General features: G+C 39.7%; 1 protein-coding gene across 1 annotated transcript in view; it reads left to right on the top strand.

Moving 5' to 3' along the window:
* The window catches only part of cfap54 (cilia and flagella associated 54), a 450427-nt gene that overhangs the window by 302082 nt on the left and 131433 nt on the right, over positions 1–16912 (top strand). The window contains exons 52-53 of the mRNA XM_072562407.1: positions 5018–5187; positions 6426–6543. Of these exons, the coding sequence (XP_072418508.1) occupies positions 5018–5187; positions 6426–6543 (288 nt within the window). The remainder of the gene's footprint in view (positions 1–5017; positions 5188–6425; positions 6544–16912) is intronic.

Consider the following 16912-nt stretch of genomic DNA (forward strand, 5'->3'; position numbering starts at 1 on the left):
CAACTTGAACTGATCTATCTATCTGGATAAATGTACTTCAATGCCACATATATTGTCCATGTCTAGTTACCCTGAGATAGAGAAATCCATGATTTCAACCTAACAGCACTCTGTACCTAGACCTAATGGACTATTGCATTTCATTGAGGCAGCTCACTACCTTCAAGATCAATTTGGGATGTGCAATAAATGCTGGCAGAGCCAGCAAAACCCACAGTCCATGAAAAGGCAGGAAAATTGAGGTGCGGATTATCTAATCAGCCATGATCTCAGTGAATGGTGGAATAGACTGTATGGGCAAGAAGCCTACTTCTGCTCCGTCATATTATGGGCTACTAAAAGAGAATGTCTTATTTATCTCTCAGTTGGCCATTTTCAAAACTGAGCAGAAGGGAGACATAGATTCAGAAAAGCAAGAAATCAAATAACTTCCCCAAATGAAGGTTGGTTAGGTAGGATAGTCTACAATAGAGGAAACGTCTATCATGTTTCTTAAAGGAATAAGTGGTCCAGACATTGTATTTTGCCAAACTTAATTTTATGTCAGTGGTCATCTTATGAATATCAATGTAGATATCTGGATGAGTGTCAGCTTCCACATATTCTTAAACTATTAGAAATATTCTTGATCAAATAAGATATTAGTCTAATATGAAACCTGGTTAAGAAAAACTGTCCATACTCGATGAAATTGCAACTGTGTGTCCAGGAGACATAGTACTTAAGGCGAAAAGTCACTCTCAGCACACCAAAAAGTAGAATATGTACACATACTTCACAAGCAAGGATTTTGAGTAAAAATGCATGTCTTGACCTAACTCATCTTCAAAAAAAGGTGGAAGAGGTTAAGAAAAAGCTGAAAAGCTTCTTTGAACAAGATTACCCTAAATTATTTATAGCATTATTGGAAGTGAATACTGAAATAAAATATTATACTGAAGAATGATATGAAATCTTCATGCTTCTATGCATCCAAGATTTGCATCCTTTAATGAAGGACGTCGAGAAGCAACTTGTAAAAGTTATAAGCAATCACCTAGTTGCAAAAGAAACCCAATGGTACTTAGCCTAGTGATACTATTTGAATTATGTTTATCTTGTGAGAGAGATAAGACTTTATGAGAGAAATCAATTCAACATCTATGATTTGTGATAATTTAACTAAACGACATAAGCGTTTTCACGAAACTCAGCATAAATTTGTGGATTCTGGCAGGTTTCATTGAATGAGCAATCCAGATTTCTTACTGAAATAAAACAAAGAACTGAGGATTCTGAAGATCTGAACTGAAAACAGAAATTGCCACAGAAACTCAGCAGGTCTTTAAAGAGCGAAGCAGAATTAATCTTTTGAGTATGATGACTGTTCTTTCGAACGGTTCTGACGAGTCACCAGATACAAACTGTTAATTCTGCTTTCTAGTTTAGCTGGCAATTTCTGAATTTGTTTTAGGTTGCTTACAACTTATATAACTTTGGGAGATTTTATTTCAACAAATTATCATTTGGGATTGCCTTCCCCAGAGACTTATCAGCAAACTTTTATAATATTTTACAAAGTCTTCACCAAATCATATGCCACATGGACAAACAAATGAAAACCATAATCAGAATGTATACAAGCGAAAGGCTCACACTTCGCAACAAGTGTGAATTGTCCAAGAAATCAAATGTGGTTCATAGAACATATCGTCTATAGCGAAAGTACGGTTGCTGATCCATAGAAGACCTAAGCTATTATGTCGTTCCCCACTCTGACATCATCCAGGGCTCTCAGATTCTCAGGCAAGGTAAACCAGTATTTTTGGCTCTCTTGACAAGTAAGAAAAATTCCTAGAGTCAGCCCGTCAAAATGTAACAGCAGTGTTGGAATGTTAAGCAAGAGAATGCTTTTCAGAGGATTGAGAACATGAAGTCCATGGATGTCCTAGAACTCTATAATCCATCCTTTCTAATTATCTAAGCCACTGAAAGTATATTCCAATAAGCCATCATTAAGTTGGAGATTTTCTTGGTTACATGGACTCTCAAGAGATTTTCAGATTACATCCTTCGTCTGAATGTAGACACAACTGAATCATAAAGCTCCTTAGTTTTTTTTTACTGTGCAGAAACTGCAAGGATGCCTCCAAGAATGCAAAGGTTTTCACTTCATCTAACAAGGTTCACATATGAAACGGTGTGCAGAAAGTTGCAAGTAATGCTAGATATGCAGTTCAGAGTGATGGGCAAGATGTTGAGCTTAGTCATAAAATCGAGTCATACATTCGGTCTGCACTGGCACAGTGGCCAAGCCACCACTAGTCAAACTGAACAAGCACAGTTGAAAAACTAGATGTCTCAATTTCAGTCAGCATTTTGTTGAAGATTGGCCAGACCAAAGGCCAATTGGGTTAGCCATGAAAACATATTTAGAACTCAAACAGCATTTTGCAATTCTGGATGACAAATTCCTGAGGAATTTTTAGCAGGAACATGGGATCATCAAGTGCAGAGCCAGATCTTGACCAGCAGTATGGTGCCTGGGATCTCCAGCCACATTGAGGATTTCATTGCTGATTGCAAGAATTGTCAACCACAGACTAGAGTAACAATATCCAATGATAATTTTTCCCACCATTCCATGCGAATGTAATGTGACAGATTTTCTTGTTTTTGATGGGACTGTTAAATTATAGATTCATCTTGTTCCAGAGTTGCTGATGGGCGAGAAGCTGAAGACTCAGTTCTTTTCTTACCAAGAAAATTGACTCTATATTGATGTGTCCAAGACTGTCAAGGAACAGTCCTACCATATGTAACAGGCCACACATAACCATCAAAGTGCCAATTATAATCATATTTAGGATAGAGATGAGACAAAATGTGTGGATCCTGAATGTAATCAGAAAAGGTATGGTTATCCAAGGGCCTGCAGAGCATGTATTGTTGTATGGAGGAACTGCAGGAATCCTATCCCATTTGCTTGTATTCACTACTGATCAATTAGGATGAATCCGAAGGGGCAATTGATAACTTAAGGGACTTACAGACCTCAGACTGTCAGGAACAACATCGAAGTCAATGGTCTTTGACCCAGCAAATGCAGTTTGTTCAAATCTGAAGAGAATATTTATGCAAGAATATCAGATCACCTGAATTTGTAAAGTCAGAATGCTTGGGATAGGTAGTGTAGCAGTAAATGTAATGTAATTAAACATAGAAATGTAGAAAGCAGGAACAGGAGTTTGCCAATTGGCCTTATGACCCTGTTCCACCATTCAATATGATAACTATTTCTCTATCTCCGTGTCAGTACAGCTTTCTCCCATACTCCCATAAAATCTTTGAATACATTCAAGAAATCTTTTAGAGAATTGGTCTCCATAGACTTCTGTGTTAGATAATTCCACTGGTTCACTACCTTTTGTCTGAAGGAATCTTTCCTCTTCTCCATCCTAAATTGCCTATCCCATATTCTGAGATTGTGACCCCTGGTTCTAGACTCCCCAACCCAGGGAAGCATCCATCCTGCAGACGTTTTTATACAGAATTTTATACATTTTCGATCAACTTCCCTCTCCACCTTCAAAACTCAAGGAATACAGGCCTGTTCGAACCAATCTGTCCTCACAGGACTGTCCTGCCATCCCCAGTATCAGCCGAGTGAACCTCCACTGCAATCCCTCTATGGCAAGAATATCCTTTTCTCTTGTAGGAAGACCAAAGCTACATGCAATATTCTAAGTGTAATCTCACCTCAGCCCTATACAGTAATTTCTTTAGCGCGATAGTCACGTTCCTATGTGACCTTGCATTATACAAGAATTGTGCAATACAAATAACACCTAGTGTTGGCAATGCAATTGCACTGTAGCGAATACATGTTTTAAAAGTTAATGCTTTAGAAACAGCATCCCCTATTTGTCAATTGCATTACAGCGTATTTGCATTGACGAAACACGCGTCATAGCAGAATGACCTGTATAGCTGGAGTAGGTCATCCCTTCTGAACTTCAATCCTCTTACAATGAAGGATATCATACCATTTGCCTTCCTAATTGCTTTCTGCACCTGCTTGTCTATTTTCATTGACTGGTGAAGGAGGACACTCTGATCCCTTTATATATCCACACTTCCAAATATCTCATTATTTAAATAGTACTCTTCCTTTCTGGTTTTTAGCCAATGTGCATAAGTTCACGTGTGTATGTATATATATGTTTACTATTAATGTTGTATATGGGTCTGAAAGGGTGAAGTTCCAAAAGCATTATCCACATTGATGATGGCATATGGTCTTCTGGATAGGACAGCTTAGAATCTCAAAGGACTGAAAACTAACATCTGGGTCCTATAATACCTGCAACCTTCTTTTTAATATGTAATAAACTATCTTGCGAACAGCAAATGATTCTACTAGTTAGAGCAGAAAGTGGGACTCCCCTACAACATCAGACCAAGCAGTTCCTATAGTTTCTTATACATACAGAGGATAGTGGCAGCAACTTTCAGCCTGAGCAGGTGCATGTACAGAACAGTGAGCTGGCATGCCTATTGCCCTCTGAGAGCATTTATTTTCACAGTTTAAAGTGAATTTAGTTGATACTTCCGGTGTATATTGACCAATAAAGGGAGGCTGTGGCAGATAGTACTAACAGGTTTCTCATCTAGAAAGTTGAAGAAAGAGAGATTGTTTGGTTTCATTTCAAAGGTAAATTTTGAGAATGGATTGGAGGCTGTTAAGGAAATTCTTACATTTAGCTGCAGATTAGCACACATATGCATTGAGTAGGAAGTTCAGTGACATTTTTAAAGAGGTGTTTCTCAAGGAGACCAAAGCAAATTTTAGAACTTGGTCTCGAGGTAACATCATCCATTTGAACATATTATTTTTGTCTGTCCTGAGGATTAAAAGTTGAAAAGTTTAACAGTAGTTTTTAACAACGATGGTTTATAAATGTTTTCACATTTTTATTACACTGCTTTATTGTCATTATATTTTTTAAAATAATGACTTGATCTTTTACTATTGCAGGATATCATTTTGTCAGATGTACAAAAGAAGCTAAACATTTTGGTGGACAACCTGAAAAAGGAACATGACCTTATATTTGCCAATCTTGCACCTTCTGGACTAGAGATGGTTATTGATGCGAAATGTCAGGCTGCAGCAATTGCCTTCCAAAGGTTGCAACTAGCATTTAGGTACAGATCAGCCTTACTTTTACAACTGTTGCAATAGTGATTAAAAAAACATTTTCAGTTCGTTATGATACCTTTTCACATTGGTACTGAACCCAGGCCCATATCTGAAATATCCTAAATTACAGACCATGTGATTAAATTTTGCAGGGGTCAACCCCCAATCCTCCAACTAAAACGAGGAGCCTGGCCACGCTCCCAGCAGCTGGTCCCACAGCAATTTCCTGCCCACAGCCCTGTTAATTACTTTCAGGTGTGATTTGTGCCTCAGAGCTATAAGCCCTAATCAAATGGCTGGTGGTCCTGTAGTCTCAGCAACTCCATGCGGGATTGGTGGCCAAGTCTGGGACCGCAGGCATTCCAAATTCAGAGGAACCCAGGTAAATCAGAGCCTCGGGTAGAGGGTATTGGGACCAAATTTATGTGGGGAGTGGCCTTTAAGTGGCCTCACCAGGCAGAATTTCCTTGAAGTATTGAGTATTGCTCATATCCTAAATTGTCTGTAAACATTAGTGGATAAACAATTCCTATGTAGGATTATTAAGGTGTTTATTTTAAAACTGTAATACCTCAGCACCTTTAATAAAATAAAATATTCTAAGGTACTTCACAAAGCAAAGTATGATAGCAAATGACGTAAGGAGATATTATTTTTCTTTTCCTGACCCCACAACTTGGATTTTTCTCTTTGGGGCTGTGCTACCTTTTCCCCCCCAGTATCAAGCCCTTGAGTGCCAGGAGCTGCTGTTTTGTCTCTCAGGTGACTTCCATCTTCAGCCTGAATATTGCTTGCTACTGCATTCAGATGACAGACTGACAGGTTCCATGCAGATGAGACCCAAATCTCATGAGTTAAGAATGAAACATATGTATATTGAATTCAGGCTACAATAATCAAATATAATTTGAATAAACTGACAAAATTAGATTAATCAAATTTACTATTATGAATGTATATTATTTATATTATTTAATTTATTTATATTATTTACATCATTTAAAAATCTGAACTCAGCAGCAAAACAAAATCTTACTGTACAACAATGTATAAATCAATATGTACAACAAAAAGCATTTCCATTGTTCGACAATTCAACATTACTTACTCTCTCCATTTTACTATTGCTGTCATGAAGTTTATATTTTACATTATACTCAGATTGTGTTATAAACAGAATGTTTACATAAAATGGGACTCATGTGCCACTAAGTCATTTATGTCTGTTTTCTATTGTTTCCAGCGCTGCCATTGCATTATCTGCAGTTCAGCTCCTAAAAAGATCCAAAATTTTCATAAATGTCAAACAGAGCAATGTAAAGCGTCCACCAGCGCTCAGAAGTACACAAGTTAAGCACATCGTAAGTTAGACAGTAATTTATATCCTATTCAAAGAAATGGTGAAGCCTAATGTAAATATTCATCTTTGCGTATACTTCTATGAAGCATATTGGAATCATTTTAATATCCAAGACACCATGTCATCACAATGTGTTAAGTATAATGAAACCAATTATGGCCACTGAGGTGTGTACAGAACATAGAACATTACAGCGCCTTACAGACCCTTCGGCCCTCCATGTTGCGCTGACCTGTGGAACCAATCTGAAGCCTATCCATCCTATACTCTTCCATTTTCATCCATATGTTTATCCAATGACCATATAAATGCCCTTAAAGTTGGTGAGTCTACTATTGTTACAGGCAGTGCGTTCCACACCCCTGCTATTTTGAGTAAAGGAACTACCTCTGACATCTGTCCTATATCTATCACCCCTTAATTTAAAGCTATGTCCCCTCATCACCATCTGAGGAAAAAGGCTCTTATTGACCACCCTATCTAACTCTCTGATTATCTTATATGTCTCAATTAATTCACCTCTCAACCTTCTCTCTAACAAAAACAGCCTCAAGTCCCTCAGTCTTTTCTCATAAGACCTTCCCTCTATACCAAGCAACATTCAAGTGTAGCTTGGATCAGGAAATTTAAGAACAAAACAGAAGAACTGGGAGCAGGAGTAGGTCATTCAGCCAATCAAGCTGTACCACCATTTAAGGAAATCATGGTAGATCTTCTGCTTCAACACTATATTTCCTGCAACTTCTGGGGTTTTCAGTATCTAGAACTCTCAATTTGTCTTGAACTTGCTCTAAGACTCGGCCTCCATAGACCCCGGGACAGAGAGTTCCAAACCACTATCTTCTTTGTGAAGAAATTCTTCTTCTTCTTATAAATAGTGTGGACTGATCTTGAGACTGTCCCCTGGTTCTAGACATCCCCCTAGCCAGGACAAACGTTTCTCTGCATCTACCTTGATGATCCCTGTAAGACTTTTTAATGTCCTTGAATGAGGTCACCTCTTATTCTTCTAATGTCCACTGAATATAGGGCTAGTCTATTTAGTTTTTGCTCATTGGACACTTCTTTATCTAAGGAAATGATTTGAATTCCACACTAGAGCTTTCAGTGACTCATGAAAAAAGGCACCAAAGTCTCTTCAGGCATGAACACTTCACAGTCTCTCAAGAAGTACTCTGCATTTCTGTTTACTTTACCAAACTTCCACACTTTTCCACATTGCATTCCATCAGCTATGTTATTAGCTACTCACATAGTTTTTCTAAATCTACTTGAAAGAAGGTCAAATTGATTTTCCTTTTTCAAGGATTCCTCTAGAGGGCTACTTTTTGGTCTTTGGAGGTTACGCTTTAGTTTTTGGGGGTAATTTTCATTCTCACAAACTCCTACATTGGACAAATCTGTGTCCAAGTAGCAATAGTTTCTGTATTTGGACATACACGCAAGAATAGTTAGAATAATTGATCAATATCTTTCATAATTTTCAACTCTTCATTACATTTATAATCATAACATGCAAGTAAAGCATTAACTTCCTAGACACTCCACTATTTAAATTGGTTCAAGGCATCAAATATAAGTTGAAAAATGTGTTGCTGGAAAAGTGCAGCAGGTCAGGCAGCATCCAAGGAGCAGGAGAATTGACGTTTCGGGCATAAAGCCCTTCCTGAAGAAGGGCTTATGCCTGAAATGTCGATTCTCCTGCTCCTTGGATGCTGCCTGACCTGCTGCGCTTTTCCAGCAACACATTTTTCAGCTCTGATCTCCAGCATCTGCGGTCCTCACTTTCTCCTACCAAATATAAGTTAACAACTCACATTCCCATCAGTTTTGTGTTATCAGAAACTTAAAGGTATTTTATTTGGATTCCACATCAAAATCATTGACATAGATTGTGAATAATTTGGGCCCAAGTACTGATCTTTATGCTCCCAATAATTACAGCCTGCTGACCTGAGAATAATCAATTTATCCCTGTCTTTTAACCAATTCTCAATCTATGCCAATATAATAGCCTTTCACCTCTCATGTGTGACCTTATCAAAAATCTTCTGAAAATCTAAATATATCATGTCGATTCATTTCCCTTTACCTTTTCTATTGGTAACACCCTAGTAAGCTCCAAGACACCTGGCTATAACACACTATTCCCCTTCTATAAGTCTGTTAACTTTGCCTATTGCTACTATTAATTTCAGAGTTTTGTTAGCACATATTTTTGTCATTAAATTCTAACATTTTCCCTACTATTGAAATCAGTCTTTTCTCCTTTCTTTGAATAGTGGGGTTACATTTGCAACCATTCAATTTGCAGGAACCATTTCAGAATTTCCAGACATTTGGAAGGTGATCGCCAATGGATCTCCCACCTCTATAGCCACCTCTTTCAACACTCTGGGATGTAGATCAACAGATCTGTGGGATTTATTAGCTTTTGACTAATTCATTTCCCCAGTACTACTTTGTATTGCTACTAATTTCTTTTGGCTTTTCATTCTCACTAGTTCCTTGGTTCTCAAAGGTTTCAAGGAAGGTATCTGCCACTGAAAAAACAGACACTTTTTTTTTCTCGACCATTTTATTAATGAATAATTAAGATCTGATAGCCATTAAGGAGATATGGCTGCAGGGAGTAAGGATTGGGTATATAACTTTCAAAGCTGAAAATGTGTTGCTGGAAAAGCGCAGCAGGTCAGGCAGCATCCAAGGAACAGGAGAATCGACGTTTCGGGCCGAAACATTGATTCTCCTGTTCCTTGGATGCTGCCTGACCTGCTGCGCTTTTCCAGCACACATTTTCAGCTCTGATCTCCAGCATCTGCAGTCCTCACTTTCTCCTCCTATATAACTTTCAAGGTGTACAGGTAGGTAGGTAAAGTTGGAGGGGTTACCCTATTAATCAAGGAGAGTATTTGTGCATTATTCAAAGATAACCTTGGTTCAGGAGATGAGGATGTAGAATCCATCTGGATGGAGATGAGTTAGAATCTGTTTGGAGATGAAGAATATTTAGGGAAAGAGGTCACTATTGGGAGTGGTTCACATACTGAATTCTTGTTGTAAAGGGACAGCTATTCGAGATGGCACAATGATTAGCACTGCTACTTCACAGCACTGTGACCTAGGTTTGGTTCCAGGCTTGGGCAACTCTCTGTGTGGAGTTTGTATGTTCTCCCCACTTCTGTGTAGGTTTTCACTGGGTGCTCAGGTTTCCTCCCACAGTCAAAGGATGTGCAGGTTAGGCGGGTTGGCCATTTTAAGTTGTCCCCATTGTGGTCAAGGCTATGGTAAATTAGCATGGTAAATGCAGAGTTAGAGGATGGTGCGGGGTTGTGGTTGGTCCGGGTGGGACGCTTTTCAGCAGGTCCGTACTGTCTCAACAGGCTGAGAAGCCTCTCTCTGCACAGTAGGGATTTTAGGATTCCACAATTATGGGACACTTTATATATAAACTGAAAACATCAGAATAGCAGTTGTAGCTTGAATTAAGAGCTTATGGAATATTTCTGAGTATGACTTTCTGAAATGACCCAGATTCATACACTATCATGTAATGAGATAGGGTTAATTAATGGCCTCCAAATAAAGGCACCCATAAGTAGTAGTGGCCATAATATAATTGAAATTTCCAGTTTGAAAAGAAGATTGGAGCTGACTTGTATTTTAAACCTGAATAAGTGTGGGCAATTGAAAGCTATGCTAGCTGATGTGAATTATAATACTAAACTAGGAGAAAGATCACTAGAGATGCAGTAGTAGCCACTTTAAGGGGATACTTCAGAATACTCAAAATAAACATACTCCTACAGTAAAGAAAAATTCTAAAGGGAGGATCCATCATCCTGTGGTTAACTCAAGGAGTGAGAGAAATCACCTAACAGATGGAAAAAGCATAAATTTGCATAAAGCTGATTGGCACGTCAGATGATTGGTTAGAATATTCAGAATAACTAGAAGATTAATCAGGAGGAAGTGTGCAAGGAAGCAAGCTAGACATGTAAGAACTGATAGTAAAAGTTTCTAACGGGATTTTAAAGGGAAAAGAGTAAATCAAGTGAATGTTTGTCCTTAGTGAGAAGGGGGAATTATTAGTAGGTAATAAGAAAATGGTGGATTGAATGAGCACATGTTTTGCTTCTACCTTCCCAGTAGACAAAACAAAAATCATTCCAATAACAGCTGTAAATTAGGAAGTGGAATGGAGAGGGAGAGAAAATTGGTGAGATTTCAAATAGCAGGCAAGTGGTACTAAGCAAACTGGTAGAGATGAATTTAAATCTAGGATCTTAAAGATATTGTTAAATGAATTTATTGCTGCAGTAGTGTTAATTTTCCAAAGTTTCCTCTTCAGGAAAGGGTCCAATATACTGGAAAGTAGAAAACATGAGCCCTCTATTCAAACATTGAGGGAGACAAAAAATGGGAAGCTATCAGCCAGTTAGTTTGACATGGCAAATTCAAGAAATTATAATTGCAGAAGTCAAGGTAATCTGGAGAATCAATGAGGTTTTGTCAAAGGAAAATTATATTTAACCAAATTATTGGAGTTCTTTGCTGTGTGGTATGTATGAAGGGGAGTCTATAGTTGTACTATATTTGCTTTTCTAGGTGATTTGATAAGGTGCCATATCCAAAGTTATTGCAAAAAGTGAAATCTCATAGTGTAGGGAATAATGTATTATCATGGATAGAAAGTTGGTGGACTGGCAGAAAACTGTATGTATAAATAGGTCTTTGACTGGCAGATGTGATGATCAGGGTCCTGCAAGGTTTGTACTGGGGCCTTAACTTTTTGCAGTTTGCATCAGTGATTTGGATGAGTGGTTCTCATCCAACATTCAGATGACACCAATGTAGGTAGGAAAGTATGGCCCAGATTTTCCACTGACCAGATGTTATGTCAGTTGTCATGAAGAGGTAAATGGGAGTTGCACATTGGGGATCCTGTCGAATCCCCATCACAGCACTTTCCAAAGGAATTGACCAGAAAATTGAATTTGAACCATTTGAAAGTCTCCATTAAAATTGGAGAAATCAAATGAAATTAAATAAAATAGTTTTGTCTGGAAATGTCAAGACTATTAACTATGTAGTTTAACTCCTGAGTAAATATTAGCTGACCCAGTACTTAGTTTTTACAACCCCAACAATATATCCTTAGACCATTTACACCTTCCATATCCACATCCAGCAACCTTTGGAGACCTGATATGCTGCCCCAGGACCCAATACTATACCAGGGTTTCAACACTTGTCTCAGGACCTGACTGCCTGGCTCTGATCCATTTCCATTCTTCTGCCAGACCTGACCTCTGTCCTTCTCTGCTGCTGGACTTTCCCTAAACACTGCATCACTGGCCGCCTTGCCCCTTGCCCCCTTGCTTCTTAATGCCTTACTGCCTTCCCACAACATTCTACCCAGCTGGCACCCTAGCACTACCCCAGCTGTCATCAAACCTTTTATCAAGCTGGCACTCTACTTACCTGGTATCTTACCCATACTCTTGCCCATATGGCACCCTACTCTTCCAGTATCCTAACATCACACTTACTTATGGACTTCTCTTTTGACAACAGCTTTCAATGTCACAATATGGCAGCTGACTATCATGGAAAGGTGATATGGTTTACCTTCTATTCTGATAATTCTTTATAAAGAAACTATTAGAACAAAAATACAACTCCACAATGGTGTGGCATGGTGGCTCAGTGGTTAGCACTGCTGCCTCACAGCACCAGGGTCCCAGGTTCAATTCCAGCCTTGGGCGACTGTCTATGTGGAGTTTTCACATTCTCCTTGTGTCTGCATTGGTTTCCTCCCACAGTCCAAAGATGTGCAGGTCAGGTGAATTGGCCATGCTAAATTGCCCATAATGTTGTCTTTAGTCAGAGAGAAATGGGTCTGGGTGGGTTGCTCTTCGGAGGTTCAGTGTGGACTTATTGGGCCGAAGGGCCTGTTTCCACACTGTAGGGAATCTAATCAATCATAAGGGAGATCTGAGCAGGATCTTCTCTTAAATTTGGAGCTCCCCTCTTTCAGATTAAAGGAGCAACGTGCAATATGCATGAGACTAACAATCACCAGCATGTATGGCCCTATGCTGTGAAGAAGACATAAGCATGTTGTAGACTGATATAGATAGGTTGAGTGACTGGGGAAAACCTAGCAGATGGAGCACAATGGGAAAATTTCCAATTGTTCACTTTGGCAAGAAAAATTAAAAGTCAGTATTACTTAAGTGGAGAGTGACTTTGAAATTCCTAGATGCAGAAGGATTTAAGTGCTCTCATATGAGCTACAAAAAGATATTTTGCAAATACAATCCATAGTCAAGAAAGCTAATGGAGTGCTAACACTTATAACAACAGAAATTGAACAGAAAAGTAAGGATGTTATGCTTCAGTTATACAGGGCATTAATGAAACCACATTTTGAATAATGTGTGCACTTTTAGTGACCTCATTTAAACATGGTGTCAGTGTATTAGAGACAGTTCATAGGACGTTTACTCGATTGATATCTGGAATGAATGGGTTGTCAAAAGGGGATAGGTTGTATAGACTGGGCTTGTTTCCATTGAAGTTTAAAAGAAGAGGGGTGATTTGTTTGCAGTGTGAACTGCAATGGTGAATGGTGTTTTCAAGGCAAACCTGGAGAGAATGTTACCTCTTGTGGATTGGTTCAGAACTATGTGCAACTCTTTTAAAATTAGGGTTTGTCCCTTTAGGACAGAAATAGGAAGACTTTTGCCTCTGAAGGTTGATGCATTCAAAGTGGGGTCACTGAATATTTTTAAGGCAGAGGAAGATCAATTCTTGTCAGGCAGGGAAATTAAATGTTAGTTGGAGTGTGGGGGTGATAAATTTTATATTGTGGAATATGAAATACAAAAAGATCTTATTGAATGATAGTGTAGGTTTGAGGAGCTAAGTCGTCTGCTTATGCTCCTAATTCATATATTTGTATGTAAATTGTCCTGTCTGTCACTTTAAAGGACACTTGCATTTTCCTCTTGACAAAGCTACCCAAGCTTTATAGTCCTTTTTTATGATTATCCCTAATTTATATTCATGTTTTATTTTCGCTTTCTTTAATTTCTTGATCCTCTTTTGCTGCATTCAAAAATTCTCTCAATTCTCAGACTTAATACACTTGTGTCAATTTTGTAGGCCTCTCTCTTTCTTTCTTCTGATACAATCTCTAACTCCTCTTGTTAGCCAAGGTTGAATCTCCTGTTGTGTTTTTTCACATCAAAAGGAATGTACATTTGATATAGACCATATATTAATTATTCAAATACTAGCAATTTGCCTGTCCACTTTTATACTTTAGAACGTACTTTCCCAATCTACCACAGCCAATTTGCCCTTTGTACCTTTTTAGTATTAGACTCATAGAGTCATAGAGATGTGCAGCATGCATACAGACCCTTTGGTCCAACCCATCCATGCCGACCAGATATCCCAACCCAATCTAGTCCCACCTGCCAGTACCCAGCCCATATCCCTCTAAACCCTTCGTATTCGTATACCCATCCAAATGCCTTTTAAATGTCGCAATTGTACCAGCCTCCACCACATCCTCTGGCAGCTCATTCCATACAAGTACCACCCTCTGCGTGAAAAAGTTGCCCCATAGGTCTCTTTTTACATCTTTCCCCTCTCACCCTAAACCTATGCCCTCTAGTTGTGGACTCCCCGACCCCACAAAATAGACTTTGTTTATTTATTCTATCCATGCCCCTCAAGATTTTGTAAACCTCTGTAAAGTCACCTCTCAGCCTCCGAAGCTCCAGGGAAAACAGCCCCAGTCTGTTCAGCCTCTCCCAGTAGCTCAAATCCTCCAACCCTGGCAACATCCTTGTAAATCTTTTCTGAACCCTTTCAAGTTTCACAACATCTTTCCAATGGGCAGGAGACCAGAATTGCACACAATATTCCAACAGTGGCCTAACCAATGTCCTGTAACATGACCTCCCAACTCCTGTCCTCAATACTCTGATCAATAAAGGAAAGCATACTAAACCCTTTGTGTGGAAAGCTTCTACCCATCTAGTAAACTGATCAACAATGACGAGACAGAATTTCTTATTCTGACTTTGTGGGAGTGGTCCTATAAAGTCCATTTGGATGTGTTCCCACAGTCCAAGTAGATGCGGCTGATGGCTCATTTTGATTTTAATTCCCTGTACTGGTTCTGTCTGCGCACACGCCAAAATTTAGCTATTTCTCTTCCACCACCAGCATTAGATATTAGCTGTATCATTTTAACCCTCCCTACGTATGCTAATCCATGGTAAACTCTACATAGGGTCTGTTGGAGAATGTGGAAGCTACCACCTTACCTTCTTTTAAATATCATTGGCAACTAATACTGCCCATTTTTAATCCATTGCAGTTTTTCCTGTGAGCTAGCTGCTTCTTGTAAACTTAAAAGGTTCCATTTATCATCTTTGACTTCTTGATGTCTCACAGCTGCTATCATTATCACTTTCTGTTCGAGCATTGCTTTTGCTGCAGAGTTGTTACTTCTCGCTCTAGTGCCTAAATTGGTGTGCTTTTACTTTATTTACTGCTGCCTCCTTCAGCTTGATTGCTGCATCTACTAGGTCCTTGACTAGGGTCTCCTGTTGAATTAGAGCTGAAAATGTGTTGCTGGAAAAGCGCAGCAGGTCAGGCAGCATCCAAGGAACAGGAGAATCGACGTTTCAGGCATCAGCCCTTTTTCAGGAATGAGGAAAGTGTGTCCAGCAGGCTAAGATAAAAGGTAGGAAGGAGGGACTTGGGGGAGGGGCATTGGAAATGCGATAGGTGTAAGGAGGTCAAGGTGAGGGTGATAGGCCGGAGTGGGGTGGGGGTGGAGAGGTCAGGAACCTGCAACCGCAAGAAATGCAAAACTTGCGCCCACACCTCCCCCCTTACTTCCCTCCAAGGCCCCAAGGGATCCTTCCATATCTGCCACAAATTCACCTGCACCTCCACACACATCATCTATTGCATCTGCTGCACCCGATGTGGCCTCCTCTATATTGGGGAGACAGGCCGCCTACTTGCGGAATGTTTCAGAGAACACCTCTGGGACACCTGGACCAACCAACCCAACCACCCCGTGGCTCAACACTTCAACTCCCCCTCCCACTCCACCAAGGATATGCAGGTCCTTGGACTCCTCCATCGCCAGAACATAGCAACACAACGGTTGGAGGAAGAGCGCCTCATCTTCCGCCTAGGAACCCTCCAACCACAAGGGATGAACTCAGATTTCTCCAGTTTCCTCATTTCCCCTCCCCCCACCTTGTCTCAGTCAAATCCCTCAAACTCAGCACCGCCTTCCTAACCTGCAATCTTCTTCCTGACCTCTCCGCCCCCACCCCACACTGGCCTATCACCCTCACCTTGACCTCCTTCCACCTATCGCATTTCTAACGCCCCTCCCCCAAGTCCCTCCTCCCTACCTTTTATCTTAGCCTACTGGACACACTTTCCTCATTCCTGAAGAAGGGCTTATGCCCGAAACGTTGATTCTCCTGCTCCTTGGATGCTGCCTGACCTGCTGCGCTTTTCCAGCAATACATTTTCAGCTCTGATCTCCAGCATCTGCAGTCCTCACTTTCTCCTGTTGAATTACACTACCACTTGAGATAACATAACCTCATCTTGCCCATGACATCATGTAGTCATGGACTACACTGTCTGTCTAGATGTTAATCCTTTGTCCTTTCCCTAACTGCAGGGCAGCAGTAAGTCCTTTTTAGTTTGGCTACCTGGGCAGAGTGACATCCTTCTATCCTATTTCCTGCCAAACCTTTCAAATTAACTACGACTCACTCCATCCAGCCTCACCTGGATATAATACTTCCCTGCTCCAACTACAAACATACATTTCACCTCTGGCCCCACTAATGGCTCTTCCTTAACATGAACCTGTTTCTCCTCTTCCATGTCCATGAGGTTTAAGACTCTAGTTTTGATTGAACAATATCAATTTCACGAGGCCAAGCTAGCAACACTTACATTCAATGAACGAATTTTAAAAAACTATTCATTACATTAACACCACATTAACTACATTAACAACTCTACTAGCCTTTGCTGTTTCTTAGTTCCACCTAAACCGATTCCACGTTCAAATTTTCTGATTTAAGTTCTCCTTTCAGTAATATACCAATCGCATTCTGTGAATACACTTGAATATTCTGTTCTCCCAGCATTGCTCACGGTGCAGCCATATCTCTCATAATAGCAGTGGGATCATACTTGTTTACTTCTATGTTTGCAGTGTCATTCAGCTCAAGTACCTTTAATTTTCCCTTTTAAACATAAGTTATGAATTTGAAGATAGGTGTGTCTGCATTTTAAAATAATCAGAT

This window comes from Chiloscyllium punctatum, chromosome 44 (assembly GCF_047496795.1).
Source record: "Chiloscyllium punctatum isolate Juve2018m chromosome 44, sChiPun1.3, whole genome shotgun sequence".
In the NCBI taxonomy this organism is placed as follows: Eukaryota; Metazoa; Chordata; class Chondrichthyes; order Orectolobiformes; family Hemiscylliidae; genus Chiloscyllium; species Chiloscyllium punctatum.